Below are 14,639 nucleotides of genomic sequence, written 5' to 3' on the forward strand. Positions count from 1 at the left end.
GTCTGTCTGTCTCTCTGTCTGTCTGTCTATCTATCTATCTATCTATCTATCTATCTATCTATCTATCTATCTATCTGTCTGTCTGTCTGTCTGTCTGTCTATCTATCTATCTATCTATCTATCTATCTATCTATCTATCTATCTATCTATCTATCTGTCTGTCTGTCTGTCTGTCTGTCTGTCTGTCTATCTATCTATCTATCTATCTATCTATCTATCTATCTATCTATACACTCACCTCTATCTATCTATCTATCTATCTATCTATCTATCTATCTATCTATCTATCTATCTATCTATCTATCTATCTATCTATCTATCTATCTATCTATACACTCTCCTCTATCTATCTATCTATCTATCTATCTATCTATCTATCTATCTATCTATCTATCTATCTATCTATCTATACACTCACCTCTATCTATCTATCTATCTATCTATCTATCTATCTATCTATCTATCTATCTATCTATCTATCTATCTATCTATACACTCACCTCTATCTATCTATCTATCTATCTATCTATCTATCTATCTATCTATCTATCTATCTATCTATCTATCTATCTATCTATCTATACACTCACCTCTATCTATCTATCTATACACTCACCTCTATCTATCTATCTATCTATCTATCTATCTATCTATCTATCTATCTATCTATCTATCTGTACACTCACCTCTATCTATCTATCTATCTATCTATCTATCTATCTATCTATCTATCTATCTATCTATCTATCTATCTATACACTCACCTCTATCTATCTATCTATCTATCTATCTATCTATCTATCTATCTATCTATCTATCTATCTATCTATCTATCTATCTATCTGTCTGTCTGTCTCTCTGTCTGTCTGTCTATCTATCTATCTATCTATCTATCTATCTATCTATCTATCTATCTATCTATCTAAGCGGATGATGTCACATGAGGTCATGTGCGCGCCAAACCCCAAAATTAGCAAAATCACAAAATTAGCACAACATACACGTGACCTATCAAAATGCTCAGCACAATGAGGGGAAATTTAAGATGTGTGTTCTGACGATGTCACGTGATGTCATGTGTGCACCACGCCCCCAAAATAAGTGGAATTTCAAAATTTCTCCAACATACACGTGACCTATCAAAACGCTCAGCACATTGTGGGGAACTGCATGATGTGTGTCTGAGTGATGTCACATGACTTCACGTGCGCGCCAACTCCCAAAATTAGCGGAAATACAAAATAACCGCAACATACACGTGACATATCAAAACGCTCAGCATAATGTGAGGAACTGCTTGACGTGTATCCTGGTGACATAGACACTTGCCTCCAACATTATTGGCACCCAATCTCTCCTCTCGCCTCCAAAAAGCATCGACCATTGCGACTCCTTGCTTCGTCAAGCCAACACCAAGTTTATCGCCACAAACTTTAAAAATCTAGTCATTATTATTATTATTATTATTATTATTATTGTTATTGTTATTGTTATTGTTATTGTTATTGTTATTGTTATTGTTATTATTATAACAAACCAGGAAGCACTATAATCACATGACTCAATATATTATAGAAACAGTACATGAGATTTGGAAATAAGAAAGTAAAACAAGCAACATCTAATACTGTTTTGCTAAATACAGATCTGTAACTACCATGGGCATTGCTAGGCCATTTCTACTCAACCTCTATTCTGCGATTCTCGCCTCAGTCCCCTTTAAATTTCATATGAAAACAGCAGCAGACTTTGGCTCCTCACTTTGGACCGCAGTGTCACAGACCGAGGATCAGAGGACAGAGTGTGTGTGTGTGTCTGTGTGTGTCTGTGTGTGTGTTTGTGTGTGTGTGTGTGATCAGAATCATATTTGGCTTGTTCAGTATTCAAATGTTACATACATCTATGCAATACAGTGGAATGCAATAAGTTTACCATCCTATCCTGTTAGTCAAACCAGGGGCATTTCTAGGATTTGAAAACATCAGGGGCTGAGCCTGAAACATCAGGGGCTAATTAGGGAGAGAGGGTAAGTAAGTAAGAATAACATGTTTTGCAAGGGCATTTTTATGTAATATTATTTAATAATAAACACAAATTAACACAAATAGTATGCAACTTCAGAAAATTTTATTCAATCTTTTTTGACTCCTCCCATCACTTCACAGTCTCTCACACAGGTCTACCATGCAATATTATGTCTTTTATTTGTCTTTTATGCCTTTTTTATTATCATCATTTTACAATAATCTATATTATACTTGCACCTTTTCTCTTATTGTTCTCTCATCTCTCATCTGTGCTTGTATCTTGTCTTCATGCTCTTGGTGACTTTTCTATCCTATTTCGTTGAGGGTGGAATCATAAGAGAGTATCTCTGTAACTTGACTTGAACAAAACGTCAATTACCATACTAGTATTTATAGTGCTGAGAATTTCTTTTTCAATTGACAGAACAGCCGAATGATGGAGTCGGTTCTGGCCCATTGTTCACTTAAGCCATGTCTTTATTTTAACTTAAGTACTGCATTAGTTGAATAATAGAAAGTCATGATGTTCAGACTGTAATGTCTTAGCACTTTAACAGTTTATATTTTATTTAGATCTATCTTTAGGCTTATTTAATTTAAGTATGTCTTGGGTATGGAATAATATTCAAAAGGGTCCTATATGTCCGGGGTTTTCATAATCGAAGACAGTGGGCCTCCTTTTTGACACAACATACATTTGTCTACTTTTATCAACTGTGTTAACATTAAAAATTAAAAGTTAGGCTATTATCTGGATAATAAGATTGTTGTGTTTTCTGACCATTTTTTTTATTGCTGTTGCGCTCAAGGGCTATAAGGTGTTTTAGTCATGTGGTGTGAAAGCGGCACTGCACAGACCGGCAGGTGTATTACATTAAAGTATCGCGAGAGCGGTTCTAGAGCATATTCGAGCGCACACTCTCGCAGTATTTTGGCCTGTGTGTGTGTGTATGTGTGCGTGCGTGTGTGTGTGTGTGAGCCCCCCTTAAATGAAAATGCTAAAATCGCCCCTGTTCCTTGACAATATATTTAAAGGTTGACTGATTTTGTTTTATTATTTTCTAAATGAACTTGATTTCTTACATGTTGATTCAGGTAGTGAGACTGATCTGAACCCAATAAAAGCATTTCCAAAATCTCCCATCTCACCAGTCAGTTCAGCACATAACCTCTTAGAGAAACACCAAGAGATATCTAGGTAAGCCCACTCAGACACTAAATAATCTCTTACACACTTTCAATGCATGACAGTCTATGTGTTATACATGTTAAACCTCCAACATTTCTCTACTGTAAAGCACTGCATGGTGATAATTAAATCTAGTTTTACTTCTTCGATCTTGTTTCCTGATCAGTACTAAATGGAGCTTGAAATTCATCCTGGGAACCATTTTGGCAGCTTGGTAAGTATTGTCATTATGGCCATCTCACTGCGTGGATTTCAAGATGAAGTTTATGCAAAACCTTATGATCCAGTGTCATTTAAACACGTGAATAGACGAGATTATATTAGTCATGGGGAAAATCTGACCTTTTGTACAAAGGAGTTACATGATATAAATAGGGACCTGGAAATCGAGCCTTGAATATTAAATATTATTATTAAATATTAATATTAAATATTAAATATTAAACTTTCTGATTTTCTCCAGTTTTAAATGAAAAATCCCACATTTTCAAGAGACTTTTAGACCCCATTGTATATGAACAGTAGACAATACTGGTATCAGAAAACAAAAACTTTTGATATCCTAGACATATTCACCATTAAATGAATTGTTTTTAGGCACCTGATATGACTATGTGCAGATGGATCCAGTATCATCAATTTACCTTTCATGCCTTTATAGTGGTAAAGCACTAACACAAGTTGATATGTGATGAATATTTTTATTTTAATTGCATGCTTTCATATTTCATTTGCAAAAGACCAAAATAAAAGTTTAATATCTAATCCTTATTGCCATTAGTTCTTAAGACATCGCAGCCAGGCCCACAGAGTTGTTCCCCCTGTTAAAGATTGTGTACCAATTCCTGATGAAAACATCACCCAAGATCCAGGAGAAACTGCTTCCAAAGTTGCCACCTGAGAAACCCGTTTGGCATCCACTGTAGCCCTGGAAGCAGAATAATGTGATAGAATTACTTATCTACATGCATTTCTTTGTTCTCCTTCTCTGTTTCTTTGTATCACAGTTTCTCATATCGTGTGAACACAGTGAAGTGAAGTCACAAAGAGTGGCATAGATACCTGGGTGACAAATGATGATGGAGGGATGGAGAAGGCATAGCCATTAATGTTGAAGGTAACTGAAGGCATGCTCTGGACACTGCTGCAGCTCACAGTAGACTGCAATGAAAACATTGGTAGTCTCATCAAAGCCAGTTTTAAACTAGTTATATTGTTATTAGTTACATTGAAGATGAAAAATTTGTGGTGTTCATCTACTCACATCTCCATATTGGTCTGTCTGAGCACCAAGATAGGAATTCAGGTTGCTGATATCACTGCTTGGTCCAACAATGAGGGAAGTCCCGGTATCAATAATAGCTTGACAGCCACCACTACAACCAACAACTTGTCCGTTGATGGTCACACTGCAAAAGATCAGTTAAAGCTTATTGATGGTTTATTTCACTGTGATCCATCCTACCCAGGAGACTCCTGACTCAAGGCAGAGGACACGCTAGACAGGTTGCCTAACCCATGGCAGGGCATAATCACACATTATAGACAATTTAGAGATGCCAATCTGTTTACAATGTATGTCTTTGGCCTAGAAACTAGAGTTCCCAGAGTAAACCACTGAAGTGTAGGAAGAACACACAGAGGGTGGAGGCAGGAAACAAATCAGAAATCAAAAGCAAAACAAATCAGGCATGAGAAGAACTGCCAAAGTATTAAACTCTGCAGTTTATGAGATTACTGTAAATATTGCTTGTGTTGAATCTTTATGTTCTGCATGTTGCAGATTACCTGTCCATATTGATCTGGTAGTAGCTCTCAGAGGACAGAGGGATCCAGTAGATGCTGCCAGTGTAGTAGGAGCTGTCAATCTCTCCCAGGAACAACATGCTGCCCTGTTCCTCACTAACAGATTTAAATAGATCCATTTCACTTTCTTAAAATAAATATTAGGCAAAAGTACAGTTTTATAAATAATTGACTGTAGATGTTTCAATGCAGAGTTCAAGACTGAAACAGTAAGCTGTTTTGAATGAGAGTTGTGTTGGGATTTTATTAATGTTTTATATAAATGTAGGTAACTAATAATATACTAGAAAACAAGCTTTTTTAGGGATCACCATACTTGCTGCTCAGGTAGACTGAGAAGACATCCTGGGAGACCAAACCCTGACTCATCATGTTATCAAAAACAGGAGTGGCACCATCAGAAGAAATGGACTGGTAGGCCAGACCCATGATGCCATCTGCCGTCATGCTGGCCATGAAGGGAGCCTCAGTCTCACTCAGTCCAAAGATCTGATTTTGCACTGAGATTCCACCAACCTACAACACACAAGCTTAGGAGTCACTCTCCAGTAACATGACATTCTGTTTGATTTTAAGCAATATTACCATTTAACTGAGTTCAGACTTTTTTCAAGTTTTAGCTTACCCTGCAATTCCAAGACAGATCAGTATGTTTTAGTGTTTTTTTAAGTACTATTATCTCTATGAGGTTATGAATCATGGCAACCAGAATTTCAGAAAACTCAGAGCTTATGTCAATAACAGGAAAAATATATTTTTTTGTAGTGTGTGAAGTTCAATACCACAAGTCTAAGACATCACATTCTAATATTAATTGGGTTTTTAAATTATTTCAAATTATGTTGTCTGGAAAGAGTTTTAATGATTATTTTGTGTGTCAACAAAATTCTGATTACCGTCACAGTGTCATATCCTAAGACGCCGGTCATGCTCCCCGTGCCATACTGCACAGAGATAGACTGATTGCTGCTCTGGTAAGTGCTGGACTGCTGTGGATTGAACTGATCATGGTTCTCTAGAGAGAAAATAAACATAATCTAGTCCCACATTACCTGCCATGCATATCAATTTTATCAGATCCCACGGAAAGACTGGTTTCAGTGATGAGATCTTTAAATATTCAAGTATAATTATACTATAGTAATATAATATAACAATAATATTCTAATACTCACGGCATGCTTGGCTTGAACAGTAGACAGACGGCACCCACAGATTAGATGAGCCTGTGTCCATAAGCACCGTGAAGGACTGAGGAGGAGTTCCGATGGTGATTGCCCCATAATAGGAAAGCTAAAAGGCACAAGTATACATTTCAGAACACTGGTTTTTATAGTAGACATTGTATTAACCTCCGACTGGTGAATATATTGAATATATAGGGGTAAATTAAATAAAAATCCTAATTCAGTAACTTGATTCTGGTAAACATACATCTGCATCGTTGGTCATGGGCTCTTGACCATTCTGAACAAACTTGACCCAAGGGTTATAAGGATATTTCTTCCTGTATTCCTCCCATAGGCCTTTCTCCTGCAGCCTCTCCCGTGCAGTTTTGCCCTTGAACAATGGCACCCTGTACCATAAATTATAATGATATTAATACAACTTATACAGCTTTCTAAGAAAGTAACACAAAACTTAACATAGCTTTACAAACAGTGAAAGCACAATAAGCATTATATCAACACAGAGGTAAAAATGTGACCAGACATTTAAAATAATAATACAAAAAAACTTTGTCTTTACACTAATTTATAATACTTCTAAAAAAATATCACATCTTACTTGATGCACTGCGAGAGTGCCACCAGCGCACACAGGACCAGAATCTGTTTCATTGTCCTCTTCTGTATGAAATACCACACAGAGAGACCTGATGCTTTGCGCTTTTTATACTGTTCTACTACAATCTCTTTCTTTTACTTTTCCATTTTCAGCTGATAAAATAATGATTAGATGAGGAATATCTTGCTGTATATCACTGGAATTGTTTTCATATGTATTTTTGGAGCTTTAATCTTGGAATGTCAAACTTTTTTTTTAATTTTATTTTTTTTATTTTTATCAAGGTTACCAGGTCCTTTGCTCATTGTGATAACGGTATACAGTTGATAAAATGAATGAATTATATCAAATGTCAATAATAGGCTGGCATTATGTGTACCGTAAGCTTTATCACAGTAAAATGACTGACAATATAGCAAGAAAGTGATATACACTACCAGTCAAAAGTTTATTTTCTACATTCTAGAACAATACTAGAGATTTCAAAACTATGAAATAACACACACGGACTTAAGTAATCCATATGTAATGACAAAAAAACAACAGTCAGTTGTTATTTTAAGACACGAAGGTCAGGTGTTCTGGAATAGTTCTTGCAAGAACAGTATTGTCAAGTGCATTTGCAAAACCCATCAAGCACCATGATGAAACTGGCTCACATGAAGACCATCCCAGTAAAGCAAGACCAAAACTTACCTCTGCTGCAGAGGGGAAGTTCATTTAGAGTTACCAGCCTCAGAAATCATCAATTAACAGCACCTCAGATTAGAGCCATTATGAAGGCTTTACAGAGCATCAGTAGCAGACATATCTCAATATCAACTGTTCAAAGGACATTATTGTGTATTTCGGCCGCCTTCAGCATTGTTTTACAATGTAGAAAGAAATAAACATCAGGAAAGACCATGGAATTAGAAGATGTGTACAAACTTTGGACTAGTAGTGTACATAACATGACCATAAAAAAATAGTAAATAATTATGGATAAAATATATGTTATGTTTGCATTGATCAAATTATACAGTAGAGCTTCATTTTAGTGTCACACTTTTTTTGGTTGATTTTTTTCTTGATTTTTGGTATTGTTGCTGTTTTTAATATTCATTTATTCCATTATTTGTTGTTTGTGTTTTTGATTAATTAATTCAAGGTGACACTGCCGAATTTAATCACAATATTTAAAAAGTTAATTTTTATTTGCAGTGATGTTAAAAAAATATGCAACAAATCATCCAGGTTAAAGAAGTGTTAAATTCATGTTTGCGGAAATCAAGATATGAGATTCAAAATCTATTCTATTTTAAACACAGATAAATTCTGGCCGGACTTACAATCTTTTGTGTTATCAGTATTTTCCATGTAAACACAGGGCCACGTTTTGATGTGTGACTTCATTTTCCACATCCAGTGGATTGTTAATAATAATTCTGATAAGGAAGAATAACTTTAACTTCTAATCCTGCAGTAGTACAATATCCACCACAATCTATTAATTCATAAATAGTACACAATGAAGTTTTACTTTTCTTCTACATACACTACAGCTCAAAAGTTTGGGATCACTTGCATATTTCAGCTTGATTTCAGCTATAGAGGAAAACTCCATCAGGAAGCCAATCCATCTTGTGGGAGATGCTCCAGGAGGCATGGGGTGAAATCTCATCATTATCTTGAAAAATTGACAGCTAGAATGCCCAGACTGTAATTACTGCAAAAGGTGTTTTTTTTTTTGTTTTTTGATGAAAGCAAACTTTGAAGAAAACATTCATCATTTCCATCAAAATCATTATTTCTAACTCTGACATGTCATCATGTCCTGTTCTTTTGCTATATTTTCTATTCAGACTAATTTTGTGTAGGTTTCCTTAGAAAACCATACAATTTTTTAAGTGATCCCTTTTGAGCGGTAGTGTATATCTTATTAGAAATTCAGGAACCTTAAAAACTGTTTTAGGAACCTGAGAAACAATTTAACTGCAATAGCTTTCTAACCCTCTGAGCTTCCATCACAGACTCAGGAGACCTCAGGATAAAAAGCACAAATATTTTAAACTATGTTCATTGCAATGGATTCACAACAAACACAAACCATCTTTTAATCTTAGTTTTATTACATTTCCTGTTGTACATTCAGTTTCTCTGTGGCACCATCCATTTCTGAAGGCTATTTGAGGTTGTTTTTTTTTGTTTTTTTAAAATCTTGTCTAGAAATCGTGCATCCTGATTTTTCTTTTGTGCTTAGTAAAGGCAGCTCCCTCCTCCCAACTGTCAAACTTCTCCTAAACAAACCACTTACAGCAATGTTTACAAGACATATCTGCTCTGTAATATATTTTATCTTAAAGGTTACTCGACAACCAAAACCACATTTTCCTATGCAGTCCACAGACGCCATTGTTCCACGTGGGACGACTTGGTGAAATTGTGTTGTTTGAGTTTGCTACTTGGTGTGATGTAGAACTGGAAAATGTCCCCACCCACCTGCAGAACAAACCTCCATCACACATCTTGCATACTTTTGAAGGTGATAGCATGGTGGTTACAGTAAAATTGCTCAACACGGTAGCTAAACACTGATCACTTGTTTCCAGGTGCAGGGCAGATTTCCCCTAAACCCATCCATGTGTTTTTTTAAATGCTGTAAATGTTAAGCTGCATACAGGGAAACAAAATTCATTGGATTGTTGCAACTTAAGTTTGTTTATAAGGTGATTATAATTTTTTTATTAATTTCAATTAAATCCACACAGGAATATGTTAATGCTGAAAAAGAGTACATCTGGCCAAATTTTTTCTTCTGATTCACTTTGTTTGGGCAAAGTGATCTGAACATATTCTAAGCAACATACATTATTGTTCAAAAGTTTGGAATCACTTGGAAATTCCCTTGTTTTCCAAAGAAAAAATAAAACATTTTTATCCATTTCAAAAACATAAAATGAATCAGTTGATTTTTAAATAAAGGTCTACACTGTCGCACATTATTACAATAACTATTAATTATAATAATGCTAACTTTAGATTATTATAAGGCTAACTGATTATTAGAAAACTCTTTTGCAGTTGTGCCAGCTCCGGATTAAGGGAGCAATATAAGTGACCTTAGGTTAGTTTTGTATGGAGCATAAGGAGTTGTGGGTTTGTTTACAGGCTCAAAATGAAAGAGCTTTCTTTCTTTTCATGGTAAGAACATATCTTATCATACAGTGAACTATTCCCTTTATAGAACAGTGCAAATATTGGTTGTAAACGGAACAGAAAAAGGACTGGAAAACAAGAAAATTCCCAAGTGTTAACTAAGCGTATACCTGAATGAAAGTATATAAGTATTGCCTTATTTGATATATCTTACAAGAATTGAGTTGTTTTATTTGTTGTTATATTGCTGTTATAATGATTTAAAAATAGAGATGTAATTATTTGCATATATTTTGGCATGCAAACATTTAAAAACATATTCACAAAGGAGAGAGATTGAAACCATTAAGATGATTATATTTTTATTAATTGCAACATGGATAAACATATTTAAATATACAAGCTGTTTGCTTAAAATTTAAAATTTTTTGTATACTAAATACATGAATGAAATGTGAAATACAGCCAGACCTACAGCCAGCTCAAGATTTCCTTTCAACAATATATGCTTTATTATTGTTTTATTTTTTTATTATTGATCAATAAATCACAAAGAGACTGAAAAAATAAATTTTGCCCTTTTTTAAGCAAGTTGAGCCAGGCCAACGCTGTTGTTCTGCCTGTTAAAGATGGTGTAGTAGTTTCGGATGAAAACATCACCCAGAATCCACAGAGAGTCACCGCTGCCACTGAAACCGGTATTGCAGCCATAAGAGGACTAGAGAGAGGGAGATGAAATAGTAAGTATTCTGTTTCACTTGGATTTCATATGGAACTGTGCTGTGCTTAATTTAAGAAGTATTGTTTTGAGTTTAAAACTGTCCAACTATAAAATATAAAAAGTAACCAGCTTTTTGTTGATCATATAAAAGAGTGGTTTGTTTAGCTTTACCTGGCTGACGTAGGAAGAAGGAGAGATGGTGAAGGTGTAGCTGTTAAGGGTGAAGGTAACTGAAGGCATGCTCTGGATGTTGTTACAGTTCACAGAAGCCTACAAGGAAAATGTTTACTTGTTTGTTTGTTTTTTCATTCTTATTTAAAAATGTAGTTTTTACCCGGAAAGAATGCTAAATTTGGATAGACTTTAATCAAGTTTTAAAAACTTTAACTCACATCTCCATATTGGTCGACAGTGGCGCCCACCCAGGAGTTAATGTTGTTGATATCTGAGGTTGGGCCAACAATAAGGGACGTTCCAGTGTCAATAATAGCCTGACATCCTCCAGAGCAAGCAACAGTCTGCCCATTGATAGTAACACTGCAAACATCAACAAGAAATTTGCAAGTGATATCAGTGTAGGTTTGTGTTCCTGAGTAGCAGAAGGCTGTGTATTACTGCTTACTTTGTGTACGTCTATAAATGTAAAAAAAAAAAAAAATGCAAATGGTGTACAGTGAACTCTAAGCATATTTGGTTTTCATGTATATGGTTATTTGATAATTTACTTGTTCAAATGTTTCACCCAGTGCAAGCTATAACAGAGCATGTTAGTGTAAGTATTCAAAAGGTTCTAAGAAGGTTAGATTCACAATATTTGTGTTGTGTAAATTCAAATATTAATGTGAATTTAAATGAACAAATAGTTGGATTGTGTAAAATATAAATAACACTGCAATAATACTGTTCTACACATTTCTACACCTACACTCCTTTGACCATTATAAATGTTGTATTGAGGGGGGAAAAATGTCCACAGGAATATACTTGGAACAAATAATATCTAAAGCATTAACTAAGAGTAGAACACATTCTTCATCATCACCACACTAGTATTGGTAATTTTGTATGCATCATAGATTTACACCTGATTCACAGCCTGCCTACCTGTCCATGGTGATCTGGTAGTAGGTCTCAGAGGACAGAGGGATCCAGTAGATGCTGCCAGTATAGTAGGAGGTGTCAATCTCTCCAAACAGCACCTCACTACCCTGCTGACCACTGTAAAATTGAAACAGTTGAGGACATCAAACTAGAATTTGGTATGTCTGAAACTCAAACAACTTTTAAAACTTGTCTAAATGTTGAAGTCACCAGGCTACAACACAACTGGAAAACTGGATAATGGATACCATAAACCCTACTGATTTTTAGTTTTAAAATTTAAAATTAAAGTAAAAGACAAAAAGAGGCATACTTGCTGCTCAGGTAGACTGAGAAGACGTCCTGGGAGACCAAACCCTGACTCATCATGTTGTCAAAGACAGGAGTGGCACCATCAGAAGCAATGGACTGGTAGGCCAGACCCAGGATACCATCTGCCGTCATGCTGGCCATGAAGGGAGCCTCAGTCTCACTCAGTCCGAAGATCTGGTTTTGCACTGAGATTCCACCAACCTACAACACAAAAGCTTAGAAGTCACTCTCTGCTGTTTATTTATTTACAACATCTAACTCGTCCTATTTGTTTCAACTACAGAAACAATCTTCATCTTACTCATGACAAGGTGTGTTATTAGTGACTTACTTATGATACAAAAGCCTGATTCTCATAATAAGAACTATAACGAATGGAAAGATTGTGACCATTTGACTCGTATTACACAAATCATGTCTACCTAGGGCTGTTACAACAAACTTGCAGCAAGTTGCAGAAAACTAAGCAGTGGAAGGCTTACATGGGATTAGTGTATTTTAATAAATTTTAGCATGGTTCAAATGGCAAAAGGTGGAGTTTATTGGATTTTACTTTTTGATATGAATGTTAACTGTAGAATTATAACATTAATACTTCTAGAACTGTCTCTGTTTATTAGCTGCTATGTAATTCATTACAAATTATTTTAATCAAATTAACAGGAGAAATTAAATACCGTCACAGTGTCATAACCCAAGTATCCAGTCATGCTGCCTGTGCCATACTGAATGGACAGAGCCTGGTTGTTGGTCTGGAAAGTGCTGGACTGTGTAGGGTTGAATTTATTGTGGTTCTCTAAAAGACAGAAATATTTGTTAGTTCTGTTAAAGTGCTAAGCTTACTGTTTTTCCAATTTGTCCAAGTGTTGCAGTGTTACCATAAGCTAATGTTTAAAATAATTTGAATATATTTAATAACATACAACTCTCTTTTTCTATTAAGCATTTCATCTTTCTCCTTTAACCCAACTGATACTTACGGCAAGCCTGGCTTGAGCAATAGACTGAAGGCACCCACAGGTTGGAGGAGCCAGAATCAAAAATCACTTGGAAGGACTGAGGAGGAGTGCCGATGGAAATCACACCGTAGTAAGAGAGCTGAGATTGACAAGAACAAGATGTGATGCACAAACTCAGAAGCTAGCATATTGCTCTTTAGACACATGGACTGAGGTTTTGGTTAACTTACATCAGCATCATTGGTCATGGGCTCAAGTCCAGTCTGCTGAAACTTGACCAGTGGGCTATAGGGATGTTTCTTTCTGTACTCCTCCCATAGGCCTTTCTCCTGTAGTCTCTGACGTGCAGTCTTACCTTTGATCAGAGGCACCCTGAAAGAAAAGTCTTAGTATTATTTCTATTGGCCTGCCACATTTCAACCTTAATACAAAAGCACCACTTTGATATACCAGGCATTTGAAAATAACATCCAGAGTAATTAATAGTTTTGTTACTTACCTGATGCAGTTTGCAAATGCCACTAGGGCACACAAAGCCAGGATCAGCTTCATTGTCTTGAGCGTAATGTTAAGCTTGCACTCAAACACATACTGCACACCCAGAGACTTCAGCTTTTATATATTCGTATCATGTTTCTTATCATAAACTTATTTATCCACCAGATCTTAAAACACAATGTGCCAAGAATGCCCGTTTGTCATTGACATAACTGGATGTTTCCTATTATCTTGAACTTAATAACACCGAGCACTGATTTTTTTTTTCCATGCCTTTCTGGAAGTATACATTCTGCTTTCTATGGCTGATAAGTGTAAAAAATGATATCTAATGTTAACAAAACTCAGAGGATTTCCTTATTCCTTTATTGTTATATTTACTAAAATATTTTTTATTCAACAAAAAGCAAAAAACAAAATAATAATGTATATATGCAAGATTATATGCTGAATCATTTGAAATTAAGAAGCTGAAAGAAAAATAATAAATAAAATAAAATAATTTAGTACTTATTTATACATTTATAGTAGTAAAGAATAAATATTATAACTTTAATACTATAATTATAGGGAGAAGTACAGAAAACACACAATGATTTTAATGTACTGAACATTTTTCATCATTACTTCTTGCCAGCAAATAAATAACAGTACACACTGAATGGCAAATGAAAAGAATTTCTGACTCAACCAGGAGACATACACTATATTGCCAAAAGTATTCGCTCACCTGCCTTGACTCGCATATGAACTTAAGTGACATCCCATTCCTAATCCATAGGGTTCAATATGATGTCGGTCCACCCTTTGCAGCTATAACAGCTTCAACTCTTCTGGGAAGGCTGTCCACAAGGTTTAGGAGTGTGTTTATGGGAATTTTTGACCATTCTTCCAGAAGCTCATTTGTGAGGTCACACACTGATGTTGGACGAGAAGGTCTGGCTCTCAGTGTTCTATCGGGTTGAGATCAGGACTCTGTGCAGGCCAGTCAAGTTCATCCACACCAGACTCTGTCATCCATGTCTTTATGGACCTTGCTTTGTGCACTGGTGCACAGTCATGTTGGAAGAGGAAGGGGCCAGCTCCAAACTGTTCCCACA

General features: G+C 35.6%; 2 protein-coding genes across 2 annotated transcripts; both read right to left on the minus strand.

Moving 5' to 3' along the window:
- Window positions 1-3,935: 3,935 nt before the first annotated feature.
- On the minus strand, window positions 3,936-6,882 carry LOC131352639 (pepsin A-like). Its single transcript, XM_058388902.1, has 9 exons — window positions 6,811-6,882; window positions 6,457-6,598; window positions 6,198-6,315; window positions 5,919-6,037; window positions 5,339-5,538; window positions 5,005-5,118; window positions 4,481-4,625; window positions 4,279-4,377; window positions 3,936-4,144 (listed from the first exon to the last, which is right to left on the minus strand). The coding sequence occupies exons 1-9, from the start codon at window positions 6,861-6,863 to the stop codon at window positions 4,001-4,003; spliced, it is 1,134 nt and encodes a 377-aa protein (XP_058244885.1). The 5' UTR covers window positions 6,864-6,882; the 3' UTR covers window positions 3,936-4,000.
- A 3,426-nt stretch (window positions 6,883-10,308) lies between these two features.
- On the minus strand, window positions 10,309-13,620 carry LOC131352640 (pepsin A-like). Its single transcript, XM_058388903.1, has 9 exons — window positions 13,541-13,620; window positions 13,272-13,413; window positions 13,063-13,180; window positions 12,760-12,878; window positions 12,084-12,283; window positions 11,774-11,887; window positions 11,062-11,206; window positions 10,841-10,939; window positions 10,309-10,666 (listed from the first exon to the last, which is right to left on the minus strand). Exons 1-9 carry the CDS (start codon window positions 13,591-13,593, stop codon window positions 10,532-10,534), a joined length of 1,125 nt encoding a protein of 374 aa, XP_058244886.1. The 5' UTR covers window positions 13,594-13,620; the 3' UTR covers window positions 10,309-10,531.
- Between the last annotated feature and the right edge of the window lie 1,019 nt (window positions 13,621-14,639).

The sequence above is a fragment of the Hemibagrus wyckioides genome, linkage group LG05, assembly GCF_019097595.1.
Source record: "Hemibagrus wyckioides isolate EC202008001 linkage group LG05, SWU_Hwy_1.0, whole genome shotgun sequence".
Classification (NCBI taxonomy): Eukaryota; Metazoa; Chordata; class Actinopteri; order Siluriformes; family Bagridae; genus Hemibagrus; species Hemibagrus wyckioides.